The 15,374-nt window shown below is 43.2% G+C and overlaps 1 protein-coding gene across 1 annotated transcript in view; it reads left to right on the forward strand.

The window, feature by feature from the left end:
* The first annotated feature begins 197 nt into the window (after window positions 1-197).
* The window catches only part of dnah9 (dynein, axonemal, heavy chain 9), a 124,528-nt gene continuing 109,351 nt past the window's right edge, over window positions 198-15,374 (forward strand). Inside the window, exons 1-16 of the mRNA XM_036955698.2 lie at window positions 198-658; window positions 1,495-1,691; window positions 3,338-3,496; window positions 3,680-3,810; window positions 4,066-4,277; window positions 4,630-4,863; window positions 5,508-5,675; window positions 6,316-6,432; window positions 6,542-6,692; window positions 6,908-7,022; window positions 7,138-7,206; window positions 11,036-11,162; window positions 11,359-11,614; window positions 13,340-13,581; window positions 14,877-15,012; window positions 15,174-15,370. Of these exons, the coding sequence (XP_036811593.2) occupies window positions 308-658; window positions 1,495-1,691; window positions 3,338-3,496; window positions 3,680-3,810; window positions 4,066-4,277; window positions 4,630-4,863; window positions 5,508-5,675; window positions 6,316-6,432; window positions 6,542-6,692; window positions 6,908-7,022; window positions 7,138-7,206; window positions 11,036-11,162; window positions 11,359-11,614; window positions 13,340-13,581; window positions 14,877-15,012; window positions 15,174-15,370 (2,862 nt within the window). The 5' untranslated portion in view covers window positions 198-307. The remainder of the gene's footprint in view (window positions 659-1,494; window positions 1,692-3,337; window positions 3,497-3,679; window positions 3,811-4,065; window positions 4,278-4,629; window positions 4,864-5,507; window positions 5,676-6,315; window positions 6,433-6,541; window positions 6,693-6,907; window positions 7,023-7,137; window positions 7,207-11,035; window positions 11,163-11,358; window positions 11,615-13,339; window positions 13,582-14,876; window positions 15,013-15,173; window positions 15,371-15,374) is intronic.

The following is a 15,374-nucleotide window of genomic DNA, read 5'->3' on the forward strand; positions in this document are numbered from 1 at the left end:
TGCCAAAGTGTATCACCTGTTGCAGTGCTTCTCATGTAGACTAAAGTTAATATTCTCCTCTGTCTTGAGAAGTCGGCACACAAACAGAAAGCGCGACTAGTTACCTAGTTAACCTATCTGGAAGAATGACATGGGTCAGAGCCAGGGGGTAGCTTTTGTTCCCCAAGCAACGGATGGTTCATTAATGCAAACACAGCGTTACTATGGAGGCCAGAACACAATCACTTTATACACAAACCCCCTCACGCCACCGGGTCACTGTGGCAGTGGGCTGAAAAGCCGAGGAGGATAGTAGAACAGGGCAAGAATGGAAGATTCTCCGGCAGAGGACAGGAGATTCGAATTCATAGAGAAATACGTGTTAAAAACTCTAAAACTGAAGCAAGACCGGTGGCAAAAATGTATTTCCACCGATGACAACAAGCAAGTTATTCAAGAGTTCTTGGACAAACCCGACCAAATGACACTGGTCGTGTCTCTGAATGCAGCTGGCCACTTGCTGCCCACTATCGGGTTTCCAGCGACCGTTAAAAACAAGGGTGTTTACTTCGTCAAAAGAAGCAAAACAGCTCTAACCCCTGACTCAATGAAAAGTAATTTGGTATATGGAGACTTGTCCTACGCGCCGCTTGACCAGTTTTCTGCACTAGTGGAGGAGGTAAGAATTAAAGCAATGCTCACTGCGCAGGACAGCTCACCTATAACAGGTGTGTGTGTGTATGTTACAAACAATTGAACTATAATCAACGACAATACTTTACATAGGCATCTCATATTATTTTTAGGTAATGAGTTGAGCAGTGGTGGAATAAGTACCCAATTGTCATACTTGAGTAAAGGTAAAGATAACTTCATAGAACATATCTCAAGTAAAAATGAAAGTCACCCAGAAAAATAGTTACGTATGAAAAGTAAATGTAATTGCCAAAATATACTTATGTATCAAAAGTAAAAGTAAAAGTATAAATCATTTCAAATTGCTTGTAATAATCAAATCGTACAGCACAATTAACTTGTTTTTTTATTATTATTTACCAGTGGATAGCCAGGGCACACTACAACACTCAGACATCATTTACAAACGAAGCATTTGTGTTTAGTGAGTCCTCCAGGTCAGAGGCAGTAGGGATGACCAGGGATGTTCTCTGAGTGAACTGGACCATTTTCTTGTCCTACTAAGCATTCAGAATGTAACGAGTACTTGGGTAACGAGTACTTGGGTGTCAGGGAAAATGTATGGAGTAAAAAGTACATTATTTTCTTTAGGAATGTAGTGAAGTAAAAGTAAAAGTAGTCCAACATATAAATAAATAGTCAAGTAAAGTACAGATACCTAAAAAACGACTTAAGTAGTACTTTAAAGTATTTTTACTTAAGTACTTTACACAACTGGAAATGAGTGAATAATAGCTATTATTGTTATACATTATTTTGTAATACTCTTTACTGTGATAAAGTTGATGTTATACTTATTCTCCCCCTTATGCCTTTCAGGTTGTGGTCCCATTGCTGTCCAACGGCAGGAACCACAGTGAATGGCCTCAGGTGGTATCCCAGGACATTCAGCGCCATGTTCATTCCCTGAAGACCAATGTGTTTGTGGTGTCTGGCCAAGTGAAAGGCAAGACTCTGCTGCCTTTACCACCTGGGGCAGAGAGAGTAGAGCAGGCTGCCTTGGAGAGGGACAAGAGGTAACCTAAATGACCGGCAGTCTCATATTATAACAGGACATTACAACACAGTAGGGTTATGCATTATAACATGTAATAACATTAACACAATAACAGTGTTCAAATACACTGCTCAAAAAAATAAAGGGAACACTTAAACAACACAATGTAACTCCATGTCAATCACACTTCTGTGAAATCAAACTGTCCACTTAGGAAGCAACACTGATTGACAATACATTTCACATGCTGTTGTGGAAATGGAATAGACAACAGGTGGAAATTATAGGCAATTAGCAAGACACCCCCAATAAAGGAGTGGTTCTGCAGGTGGTGACCACAGACCACTTCTCAGTTCCTATGCTTCCTGGCTGATGTTTTGGTCACTTTTGAATGCTGTGGGTGCTTTCACTCTAGTGGTAACATGAGACGGAGTCTACAACCCACACAAGTGGCTCAGGTAGTGCAGCTCATCCAGGATAGCACATCAATGCGAGCTGTAGCAAGAAGGTTTGCTGTGTCTGTCAGCGTAGTGTCCAGAGCATGGAGGCCAGTACAGTACCAGGAGACAGGCCAGTACATCAGGAGACGTGGAGGAGGCCGTAGGAGGGCAACAACCCAGCAGCAGGACCGCTACCTCCGCCTTTGTGCAAGGAGGAGCACTGCCAGAGCCCTGCAAAATGACCTCCAGCAGGCCAGAAATCAGGTTCACACTGAGCATGTGACAGACGTGACAGTCTGGAAACGCCGTGGAGAATGTTCTGCTGCCTGCAACATCCTCCAGCATGACCGGTTTGGCGGTGGGTCAGTCATGGTGTGGGGTGGCATTTCTTTGGGGGGCCGCACAGCCCTCCATGTGCTCACCAGAGGTAGCCTGACTGCTATTAGGTACCGAGATGAGATCCTCAGACCCCTTGTGAGACCATATGCTGGTGCGGTTGGCCCCGGGTTCCTCCTAATGCAAGACAATGCTAGACCTCATGTGGCTGGAGTGTGTCAGCAGTTCCTGCAAGAGGAAGGCATTGATGCTATGGACCGCCTGTTCCCCAGACCTGAATCCAATTGAGCACATCTGGGACATCATGTCTCGCTCCACAGACTGTCCAGGAGTTGGCGGATGCTTTAGTCCAGGTCTGGGAGGAGATCCCTCAGGAGACCATCTGTCACCTCATCAGGAGCATGCCCAGGCGTTATAGGGAGGTCATACAGGCACGTGGAGGCCACACACACTACTGAGCCTCATTTTGACTTGTTTTAAGGACATTACATCAAAGTTGGATCAGCCTGTAGTGTGGTTTTCCACTTTAATTTTGAGTGTGACTCCAAATACAGACCTCCATGGGTTGATACATTTGATTTCCATTGATAATTTTTGTGTGATTTTGTTGTCAGCACATTCAGCTATGTAAAGAAAAAAGTATTTAATAAGAATATTTCATTCATTCAGATCTAGGATGTGTTATTTTAGTGTTCCCTTTATTTTTTGAGCAGTGTATATAGGCGTGTATAACATATACACCTGTATTTCCCCAGACTTGATAGATATCAACATGTTTTATGATTCAGCTGGAGTCACCAGATCTTTAGGCTACCCTAACCCTAACCCAGACCTAACCCCTAACCCCAGTCTCAAACCCCTATCTAACCCATGTTATCGCCACCTACAGGGGAGATGTAGTGGACAAGAGCATCATCCATGCCATTGAGTCAGTGGTGATAGAATGGAGCCACCAGATTCGTGGGGTCCTGAAGAAGGACTCATCTGAGCCTCTGCTGGAGGGAAAGAGTCCCACACCACACACTGAGATCAACTTCTGGAGGAGCAGGTCAGTACTGTAGTGGGCCTACACTATATGCCAGGGCCCTGCGTTGTGCTCAGTAGGCAGGAAACAGTAGCATGTTTTTTTTAAACAGTGACCCACATATAAACAAATGTTTGTTTTTTCTCGATATGTATGCATATAAAAACGAATGTATATGTCACTACTCCAATTAACCTCTCTGTGTAGATATGCAGACCTGGAGTGCATCCACTCTCAGTTCAAGTCCTCCAAGGTGACCAAGATGGCAGAGCTGCTGGATGCCATGGAGAGCAGCTACTACCCTGCCTTTAAAGACATGCTACAGGACGTTCTAGCAGGTAAACTAAAGCCCCGTTTTAACAAATCGGCGATAAAGTAAAACCGCACTGTGGGTTCAACTAATGTTAATGCTGTATCGGAGGTGTTCATTAGGTGCTACTAAAACTAAGACACCATGCAAGCTTTCTACTACCTTTGTGTCTGAAGGGACTGGGGACCACGGATTGTCCTATTGTATGAGAACGTAGTGAACTTGAACTTGTGTGTGTCTGATTCTGTATCTGCCTGTGTGTGTGTTTGTGTGTGTGCCCCAGCCCTAGAGGAAGCTAAGGACATTTGTACGTACCTTCGTCCGCTGCAGCGTCTCTTTGAGGACCTGGAGAATGTGGAGTTCCCTGAGGTCAACGGTCAGATCGGGCCTCTGATGCACATTGTGTGTCTGGTGTGGTCCAACTCACGCTACTACAACACCCCAGCACGCCTTATCGTCCTGCTACAGGAGACATGCAATTTACTCATACAACAGGTACATGAATATACAGTCAATCATGTAATACTGGTGGTAGTAATAACTCTATTAAGTACTTTTCCTCAATTTTGCAGTAATGCGACATATTCTCCAGTTGCATTGAAAAACAATGTTTATTTTTGTTTTTAAATGACGTTCATGTTTTGATGTGTGTGCTTTACTTACACAACTTACAGGACTGTGACCATGACCACATTCATACAGTCTCATGAATATACATGAATGTTGTGGATTTGACTGCTAACTGCTGTTTTGATTGTTGTATATGTATAGGAAGGTGAATATCTGTATATCTATGGATATGGGTCTTTATTTGACATCACAAACTCTGATTTGTCCTCCACCTCAGGCGCGGGTGTATCTGAGCCCAGAGGAGGTGCTAAAGGGAGATGTGTCTGAGAGCCTGCGGAAGGTCCAGACCTCACTGGACATCCTAAACACCTTCAGACTGACCTATGAGGAGAAGAGGGCCAGCCTGGGCCAGTACCAGAGGAAGGGCAGGGAAGTCCGACCGTGGGACTTCCACCCACTCATGGTCTTCTCTGGCCTCGACCGCTTCATCGACCGTGTCAAAACCATTGAGGTGAGGATCAATTCATTAAAAACAGGGCTTTCTTTTTTTTAAATATATTTTTTAATTTCCTTTAGAAACATTTATGGAATATTGAAACACATTAACTTATTGAACAGATCAAAAGTAGTGGAATTACACCCTACCGACGTCAATATTGTACAGATATCAGGATTCATATCTATTCAGTCCAAACACACACATTAGTAAGCCAAACATACTGTGTACTAGGGTTGGGCGGTATTAAGATTTTCATACCATCATACAGTTCCTGTACCATACCAGGATATACGGTATTACCGGCAGTGTACACAAGGGGCACTATTTCTTTCCAAACCCCCCAAAAATAGCAAAGAAAAGTATTGATCCAAGCTAGCCACTTAACTAGCAAGTTAGCAAACCAAATGCATAGCTGGAGCCCTGAGCTGGAGATAATTTATTAATCACATATTAGTCCCCCCTTCCCTGATTTTTTTGACGGTAATGAAAATCATACAGTCGTCATTTCAAAATACCCTGTTATACGGTATATACTGTATACCGCCCCAGCCTACTGTTTACCATAAACACCATAACCGCATCCAATACACTACATTAAATGATTGATGTTTAACAGGGTCTCCTCTGTGTTTGTCCCTCTCTGTCCCTGTCTGTAGGATGTCCTCCTGACAGCAGTAGACCTGTTGAAGCTGGAGAAGGTGGAGTTTGGAGGCATCCGAGGCAGAGCTCTAAGCCAGCAGGTCCTGTGGCTCCACCAGGAGTTCCTGGACACATATAAAGTCCTCACTGAGAAGCCCTATGACTGCCTCGACGTCAACAATACGGTACAGCAGGGTTCCCCAACTGGGAGCCCCCGGACTGAATTTGGCGCACGGGTGATTTTATTTGGCCCCCGAAGTTTTTTGAGCAAAAAAAATAAATAAATATATATATATAAAATATATATCATATCATATATATCTTTTTTTGTGAATTGTTAGACATAAAAGACCAGAAATAAATACCAGAAATACCAGAAATAAATCTGTTCCAATTGATTGTTCCAAAGTATTCCCACGCAGAGATATATGTGATTGTATACAAGTCTAAGCAAGGTTTGAAATGATTATGTTTTAGTCAAATATTATATCTGTTTGGGCTTCTTGCTGTCAATTTGCAAATGATTTGTTTTTATGTTCCGGCCCCCTGACCATCCACTGAGGAAGAAATCGGCCCGTAGCTGAATCTAGTTAATGATCCCTGCGTTACTCTATAATGAAGAAGAAATATGGGAACAAGGGGCAGTTGTATGGACCCAGATTAAGTTAAGAATAATCTACTGTAACAGCAGATATGGTTAATATTGGCCAAACACATTTGAAGTGAAGCAATTTATTTGTGGGCTGTCTAAAAGCGCTGTCAAAAAGGGCTTGAAAGGGCTGTCTAAGTATCTACCTGACTGTGTGTGTGTGTGTCTCCATGTAGGAGTTTGAGGCAGACGTGTGTGAGTTCAGATGTAAGGTGGAGGATACAGACCGTCGTCTGGGAGCAGTTTTCTGCCAGGCCTTCGATGATGCCTCTGGACTTGAGCACGCATTCAAGGTGAGGAGAGGCACACCACACACACACACACACACCACACACACACACACACACACACACACACACACACACACACACACACACTGATACCCTACTGTCCTCCCTGCAGGTGCTGGATATGTTTGGCAGCCTGTTAGACCGCCCCCTCGTGGCAGCGGATGCTCTGGACAGATATCCTCTCCTTATCAGCCTGTTTGACAGAGAGCTAGACTGCTGCAAACTGCTCTTCAACAAACACACACACACACAGGAGGAACTGGGTAAAACGCCTTGCTTTTAACTCACACCATTTTATATCATAATTTCGTACCAAAGTAATACATGTAAAGAAATCATCAACACTCTTGCTATGATGAACGTTTGACCGTTTACTAGTTTGCCTGCCACTGTTATCACTGCTGCCACATGATACTGTTTCTCCAGAACCTTTACCTCTCTAGTTCGTTCTTCAATCTGTGTGTTTCTATCACTCCAGGTTATACTCCTGTGAATAGGAACATGCCAGCTGTAGCAGGAGGTATGAGGTGGGCTCAGCAACTACAGGAGAGAATCCAGACCCCCTTCTCCATGTTCAGATACATCACCCACCCGTGAGTCTCCTCTCACCCCGCATCGCTACTTTACCCCTTAGATTCTGCTGCTAGTGGTTGTACCAGTATTAGCTGAGCATAAGTTCAGCCTTTGGGTTTGGTGGTTCCTTCTCAGGTGTCTGGAGTCTACAGCAGGAGAAAGAGCCGTACAGAAGTACGAGGAGATGATGCAGTTACTGGATAGGTATTTTAACTCCATTTTATCTCTGCTACCACTTTCTGAACAACTCTATTGAAATGCGTTTAAAAAGAAAATCCTGTAAGCTTTATAGAAATGCAGCATTTTTTTCTAGTGTAAATCAGTGTAGTGGATTACGTGTATGGAAGGCAGGGCCACAGCGGAATATAGCATGGAGACATGGAGCTCCAGTCGTGATTTATGTTTCCATTGTGGCAGTGTGGTTCACGGCGCTCTCATAATCTCATATGCTCTGTCATCATACTAATACCCTGTGTACAATGGCCCTACACAACACGTACAACATAGGAACCTGCATTCTATTGTGTTTCAATTATGTTCTCTCTCTCTCTGTGTGTGTGTGTGTGTGTGTGTGTGTGTGCGTGTGTGTGTGCGTGTGTGTGTGTGTGTGTGTGTGTGTGTGTGTGTGTGTGTGTGTGTGTGTGTGTGTGTGTGTGTGTACTTGTGTGTGCATATTATTGTTATTTTATTGTGTTGCTATTTTCTTGTTGTATCTATTTGTTCATTTCCTTACTTTTTAACGGCACTGTTGGAAAAGGGCTCGTAAGTACGCGTTTCACTGTAAAGTCAACACTTTTTGTATTCGCCGCATGTGACAAATACCATTTGATTTGATATACGCACGTACACACATAACCACTCACATTACCACTCACATTATCACTCACATTACCACTCATATTACCACTCATATTACCACTCACATTATCACTCACATTACCACTCATATTACCACTCACATTATCACTCACATTACCACTCATATTACCACTCACATTATCACTCACATTACCACTCATATTACCACACACATTACCACTCACATTACCACACACATTACCACTCACATTACCACACACATTACCACTCACATTACCACACACATAACCACTCACATAACCACTCACATTGCCACTCACATTACCACTCACATTACCACTCACATTACCACTCACATTACCACACACATTACCACTCACATTACCACACACATAACCACACACATAACCACTCACATTACCACTCACATAACCACTCACATTACCACTCACATAACCACTCACATAACCACTCACATTACCACTCACATTACCACTCACATTACCACTCACATTACCACTCACATAACCACTCACATTACCACTCACATAACCACTCACATATCCACTCACATTACCACTCACATAACCACTCACATAACCACTCACATTACCACTCACATTACCACACACATAACCACTCACATTACCACTCACATAACCACTCACATTACCACTCACATTACCACACACATAACCACTCACATAACCACTCACATTACCACTCACATAACCACTCACATAACCACTCACATTACAACTCACATAACCACTCACATTACCACACACATTACCACTCACATAACCACTGACATTACCACTCACATTCCGTTGCATCAAATGTACAATATCAAGCGTTCCATTGTTGTCCCTGCACCCAATCTAAAATACCACGATGAACAACATGTGTCCCCTGCACCCTGCTCACTCCAGTCAGACTTTAGGGACCTTGTTATACAGTTGTAATCAGCAGCGCTGCTTACTTATTCCAGTCAGCTATTAAAGGCATTCAAACACACACACACACACACACACACACACACACACACACACACACACACACACACACACAGGTCATTATGCTAACACTAAACACTGTGATTTATAGTTTTAGCCCAGGCGTTTGATTGCCTCAGCGTCTGCTGTGTCTAACTCGGGAGATGAACCATCAGCAGGAATCCAATAAGGACCTCAGTGCTCTGAAGCCCTCACCATAAACAGTCTCTTTACAGATTTTGTACAGCCGTCCAGGAGCCTGACATATTGTCTGTTCTCTGTAGTGAATGAATCCGTTTAGTCGTCCCCTACTGTATGTTCCTCCTCCTTTACTAGACTCCCTGTGTATGTGAGAGATTCAATAAATGAAATCAGCCTCCCGAACCTGTTCACCCCGCTATGATCTACAAGGCGGAGACAGTACAGGTGCATCAAAGCCGGGACCGACAGACTGAGATACAGCTTTTTCCTCCAGGCCATCAGACTGTTAAACAGTCACCTCTAGCCTCATTCACTGTTCTCTCTACCCTGCACCTTAGAGACTGCTGCCCGTTGTATATAGAGAACACTGGTCACTTTAATAGTGTTTACATACTTTTTTACTCACTTTATACTGTAGTCAAGTCATTGAACACTGGTCACTATAATACTGTTTACATACAAAACACACCATTATATGTCTAAATATATGCAGTACCAGTCAAAAGTTTGGACACACCTACTCATTCAGGGGTTTTTCTTTATTTTTTACTATTTTCTACATTGTAGAATAATAGTGAAGACATCAAAACTATGAAATAACACATATGGAATCATGTAGTAACCAAAAAAAGGCTTAAACAAATCAAAATATATTTTATATTTTAGATTCTTCAAAGTATCCACCCTTTGCCTTGATGACAGCTTTGCACACTCTTGGCATTCTCTCAACCAACTTTATGAGGTAGTCACCTGGAATGCATTTTAATTAACAGGTGTGCCTTGTGAAAAGGTCATTTGTGGAATGGGTGGCTACTTTGAAGAATCTCAAATATAAAATAAATGTTGATTTGTTTAACACTTTTTTGGTAACCACATGTGTTATTTCATAGTTTTGATTTCTTCACTACTATTCTACAATGTAAATGTAGTTAAAACAGAAAGAAAAACCCTTGAATGAGTAGGTGTGTCCAAACATTTGACTGGTACTCTATATTTAAGCAATAAGACCCGAGGAGGTGTGTTATATTGTCCATATACCACAAACCCCAGAGGTCCCTTATTGCTATTATAAACTGGGTACCAGCAGTAAAAATAAATGTTTTGTCATACCCATGGTATATGGTCTGATATACCACGGCTGTCAGCCAATCAGTATTCAGGGCTTGAACCACCCAGTTTATAAATATATATATTCCGGTCTCTGACAATGCTTGTTCTGATATTTCTTATTTTCTTTTTTTTTCTGGATAATGTGTGTATTGTTTATTTTACTTTTTTTTAAATAGTTAGGTATTACTGTGCTGTTGGAGCTAAAAACACAAGCATTTCGCTGCACCTGCGATAACATCTGCAAATTCATGTACGCGACCAATACATTTAGATTTGATATGTCTGTGTTGTTCTCAATCCTCATTTTGGTTTAGTCGCTTTCGCTGCATGTTTCTGTTTGTTACTGAAGAACATTCTTTTTTTTAATACAGTGTCTCATTAGAGAAACAAATGTCTGTTATTACAGTTTATTGAAATCTGCAGCAGTGTGTTTAGCATTAACAGTGTAATAGGAATGTGTTACTTGTTTTGTTAATTGATCAACTAACTTACTCTCTAAACTTAACTCCAGTCCTCGAGTACTCCCAACAGTACACATTTTTTATTGTGGACAAGCACACTTGATTCTACTTGCCAACTAATCATTAAGCCCTTGACAAGTTGAATCAGGTGTTTTTGTCCAGGGCTACAATAAAACGTATGCTGTTTGGGGTAGTCGAGGACCGGAGTTGGGAAACACTCTCAACCAACTAATTCTCTAAACCAGGGGTATTCAACTCTGACCCTACGAGGTCCGGAGCCTGCTGTTTTTCTGTTCTACTTGATAATTTGTTGCCTTCACCCGGTGTCCCAGGTCTAAATCAGTCCCTGATTAGATGAGGAACAATGGAAAAAAAGCAGTGGAACTGGTTTCGAGGTCCAGAGTTGAGTTAAACTAATTAGCTTTGATAACCAACTACCTCCCCCAGTTACTCCCGTCAGCTGTTTGATGTATGGACTGAGACGGTAGGAGAGAAGTCCCAGTACAATCTCAACCTCCCCCTCATCAGCCGAGACCCAGCTACCCGCCTCATCTCTGTCAATTTCAACCCACAGGTACTATAAACGTAACTCCGTCAGTTTCAACCCACAGGTACTGCTAGGGGGAAATTATCTTGTATTCAACATTACTGTAAATTACATTGTTGCTACAGTGAACTTGTTATTTTTCCTCCCCCTCTCTACCTCTCTCTTTCCCTTCCTACTATCTCCTCCCCCTGAAACCCCACCTCGCCCCTCTCCCTCCCCCCAGTTGGTCTCAGTCCTGAGAGAGGTGAAGTACCTGAAGGCCAGGCAGACAGAGTCCATCCCGGACACTGCAGAGCAGGTGTACACTAGCAGGGGTCAGCTGTGGCAGTACATAGCCAACCTGGAGCTCACTGTGAGGAGATACAACAAGGTGGTGAGCACGGTTCTGGAGGTGGAGCACCCACTGGTCCAGGGTCAGCTCAGAGACATCGACATGCATCTCAGAGAGGCAGAGGAGGACATCAACTGGAACAGCCAAGGTCAGAGGTCAAAACTACAGGGGGAAGTGGGGCATTACGGGTGCCCTAATGTTTCAACTTGAGCAAAAACCGTCCACAATTTCCTTCTCACTTGGGCTTGGCTACATTACTCTACTGTTCTACTGTAACCAGGCACTCTGCAAAAGTCATATATTCTCCTCACATGCCTATTTCATAATGTTCCCTCCATCCTTGTCAGTTCTGGGACAGGACTGACTGCGATGTCATGACATGAGACCCCAGGAGAGAAGATGTGTTTGGAACAGATGACTAAGCCACAGTGCTTCAATCATTGATTGATACAGTGTGATTCAAACAGTGTTGTTTGGGAGAGTTGTGGTGGTGCCTACTGTAGGACCCACAGCTTCCTGAAGGACAGGGTAGAGAAGCCTGTGTGGCTCAGTTGGTAGAGCATGGCACTTGCAACAGCAGGGAAGTTGGACGATTCCCACAGCAGACCAGTACAAAAAAGACGAACAAATATGTATCCACTCACTACTATAACTCGGTCTGGATAAGAGCTTCTGCTAAATGACTAAAATGTTTAAAAAAAAATATATATATATACAGTACATACATTATGACTACAGTCTCAACGTCAACAGTGAAGAGGCGACTCAGGGATGCTGGTCTTCTAGGCAGAGTTGCAATAAAAGATTAAGATTGGCAAAAGAACACAGACACTGGAACTCTGCCTAGAAGGCCAGCATCCCAGAGTTGCCTCTTCACTGTTGACGTTGAGACTGGTGTTTTGCGGGTACTATTTAATAAAGCTGCCAGTTGAGGACTTGTGAGGCGTCTGTTTCTCAGACTATACACTCTAATGTGCTTGTCCTCATGCTCAGTTGTGCACCAGAGCCTCCCACTCCTCTTTCCATTCTGGTTAGAGCCAGTTTGCGCTCTTCTGTGAAGGGAGTAGTACCCAGCATTGTGCGAGATCTTCAGTTTCTTGGAAATTTCTCGCATGGAGTAGCCTTCATTTCTCAGAACAAGAATAGACTGACGCGTTTCAGAAGAAAGTTATTTGTTTCTGGCTAGGAGAGATCTAGGAGAGATCAAAAAAAGGACCTTATAGTTGAATACTTTTTTTTTGTCCCATTAAAGTACAGTGAAATGACTTCACACACACTTTGGAGAGGTGTGTGGCCAGATGGAGACAAAAACAATATGTTACTTCTGGTGCTGCTTACTGTGCTGGATGCACTTAGGATAGTTATGGAGAATAATTAAAGGGGACAAGGTGTTATATAGAGCCTGCTTTATGGGAGATGTAGGTGGAGCCAGTTCCCTATCATTTCACTTTGAGGTTTTAGTAGAAGATGGAGTTGGATAGCCTGGGTGCAAGTCTATTTAGCTAACTTTCCACTCCGTTTCATATGGTAAAGATTATTTAGCATGGCAGGAGTGGAATGACAACTAAACAGGCTGGTAACCAGACTAAGGGTTGGGTTGGCAGCACCGGATGCCTCAGTGCCCTGCTTAAGAATAGATCAGTGGAAACACTGTAACAACCTTGACCAGCTTTCCTTAGAGGGACATTACTCTTCAACGTTTGTCAGACGTTTTTTCAGGGATTGAGGCGAGTAGCTGGATCTACACAAGTTGTGGGACATGGTTTCATCTTCACTTTACTTTCAAGGTCTGAAAACTTCCTGACAAACATAGATTTGAAACTGTGATGGCCCTTTTAACCTGTGTCCATTTCCTTCCCCTGTTTGTGACCAGGTATCTGGGAGTACATCCAGGAAGTGCGTGAGTGTGTGTGTGACCTGGAGAAGAGGCTCCAGAGAACCAAGGACCACGTGGAGGAGATCCAGGGCTGTATGAGGGCCTTGGCAAGCCCCCTCTATGACCGAAGGGAGGGCAAGAGAGACACCCTTCTCAGCCTGGACGACCGGGCTGACAGGCTGGAGAGGTGTTACGCCCAAATACGCTCTTCCGGAGAGAAGATACACTTCCTGCTGAAGGTGACTATACCAAATAACATGAAGGTCATAAACTCTTCTGGCTTTGCAGGGAACTTTATTGACCATATTAGGAGTTATATGTTAGTCATCATTGCAAAAGTTGCGAATTTGGCAACTTTTGCAAATGTTTGGTTGTCTGAGTGAGGGAAATGCTGTGAATTAAGAGGACTCAATTTATGTTGAAAGACGAGACGTCGTGGATTATAATAAATACGGTAAATACATATTTGATGACAGACAAGCAATCCAAACCACCGCGAGTCCAAATGTGCACTTCACATTTCCATATCATAAAACATGTCATATGCAGTGTCAACTTTTATGGTCATTATGTTTGATGTACAGTTACAAGATGACATGGGGTCATACCCTGGGTTGTTCTGAACAGAGTGAGCCGACGTCTGCCTATTGTGAAGAAAAATCCCAGCGGAACACGGACGTGTGTGTGTTAGCACCTTTCTCTGCTCACCAAAATTACCATCTGTTTCTCTGAATTGCCTTGTGAAAGCAGAACACTGTAAGATCGTATTTTATAACTTAACCAGTCATATTGGCAATAGAACAGGCTTTCAAATGATGCCCACCTGACCCAGATAATGATATATAATGGCCCGTTTCTGCGTAAACAACAACAGGGATGCAGAGTTGTGTTCCAAACAAAAAAACTACAAGTGTGCTTGCTGTAGTTCCTCATCGGCACAGCTAGGAGAGATCAAAAAAAGCACCTTATAGTTGAAGACTATTTTTTTGACCCATAGAAGTACATTGAAATTGCTTAGGAACTGTGCACAATTTGGAGAGGTGTGTGTCCACTTGGAGACACCAGTCAGTCATCTCACTCAAAATCGTTCTTATTTTTTTTGTCTTATGTTGCACCTACCCCACATCTTCCAGGAATATTCTCATCGTGTTACTGAATGTATCCAGAGTCTTTTCAGATGTTGTTATCTGTGAAAATACTGTGAAAAGTACAGTGAATGTAAAATGCATAGAAAATCAAGTGTAATGTTTGGATTTAGTCTTGAGTCTGGTGAAATGTTTTCTCAACTTTGATCTAATGATATGCCCATAAACTCCACTCGATTCCCTTTCAATTGGTACTATGATTATGCTTTACATATATGTCTTATGTCAGAAACATTTCAATGTAACCATATCCGTATAGGCCAATCCCCACGGATGTAAAGGGTTAAAAGGTGTGCATTATTCATTTCTTTATACAAATAAAAGGTGCATGTTCCGTGTACATGTTACTCTTTGATTTTGAGTGTGAGTGTCTCTTCGTTCTGTGACAGAGTAACCTGAAGCTGTTCAGAGCAGACCCAGGTTCTGAGGAGTGGAAAGCCTATGTGGAGTACATAGACGACATGGTCATAGACGGCTTCTTCAACGGCATCGAATGCTCCCTCAAGTTCTTCCTCGACAACACCGGTGAGCAAGGATCCGTTCCACTTGAATGATCAGTACATTTGTTTGTGTATCCACCTCAGGTTGGACTAACATGCTGGGAGAGCCCTCCTTGAGTGTAAGACGAGCACTTTGTACGAGACTCACACATTTTTGTGAAACAGCCCCCTTCTTCCCTCCCTCAGACCAGCGTGGTGGTGTGGCCCCTCTGTTTGAGGCCCAGCTGGACCTGAGGGTTCCTGACATGGTGTTTAACCCTTCGCTGGAGTACGGAGTTGCCGATGGCTTCTATGACCTGGTGGAGAGCCTGGTCAATGACATCTACAGGACCTCTTCTCTGGTGGCACGCCTGGCCGCGCACAGCAGCGTCCCACACTACCAGGTAC

Source organism: Oncorhynchus mykiss, chromosome 20 (assembly GCF_057628025.1).
Source record: "Oncorhynchus mykiss isolate SJ-2025 chromosome 20, ASM5762802v1, whole genome shotgun sequence".
Taxonomy (NCBI): Eukaryota; Metazoa; Chordata; class Actinopteri; order Salmoniformes; family Salmonidae; genus Oncorhynchus; species Oncorhynchus mykiss.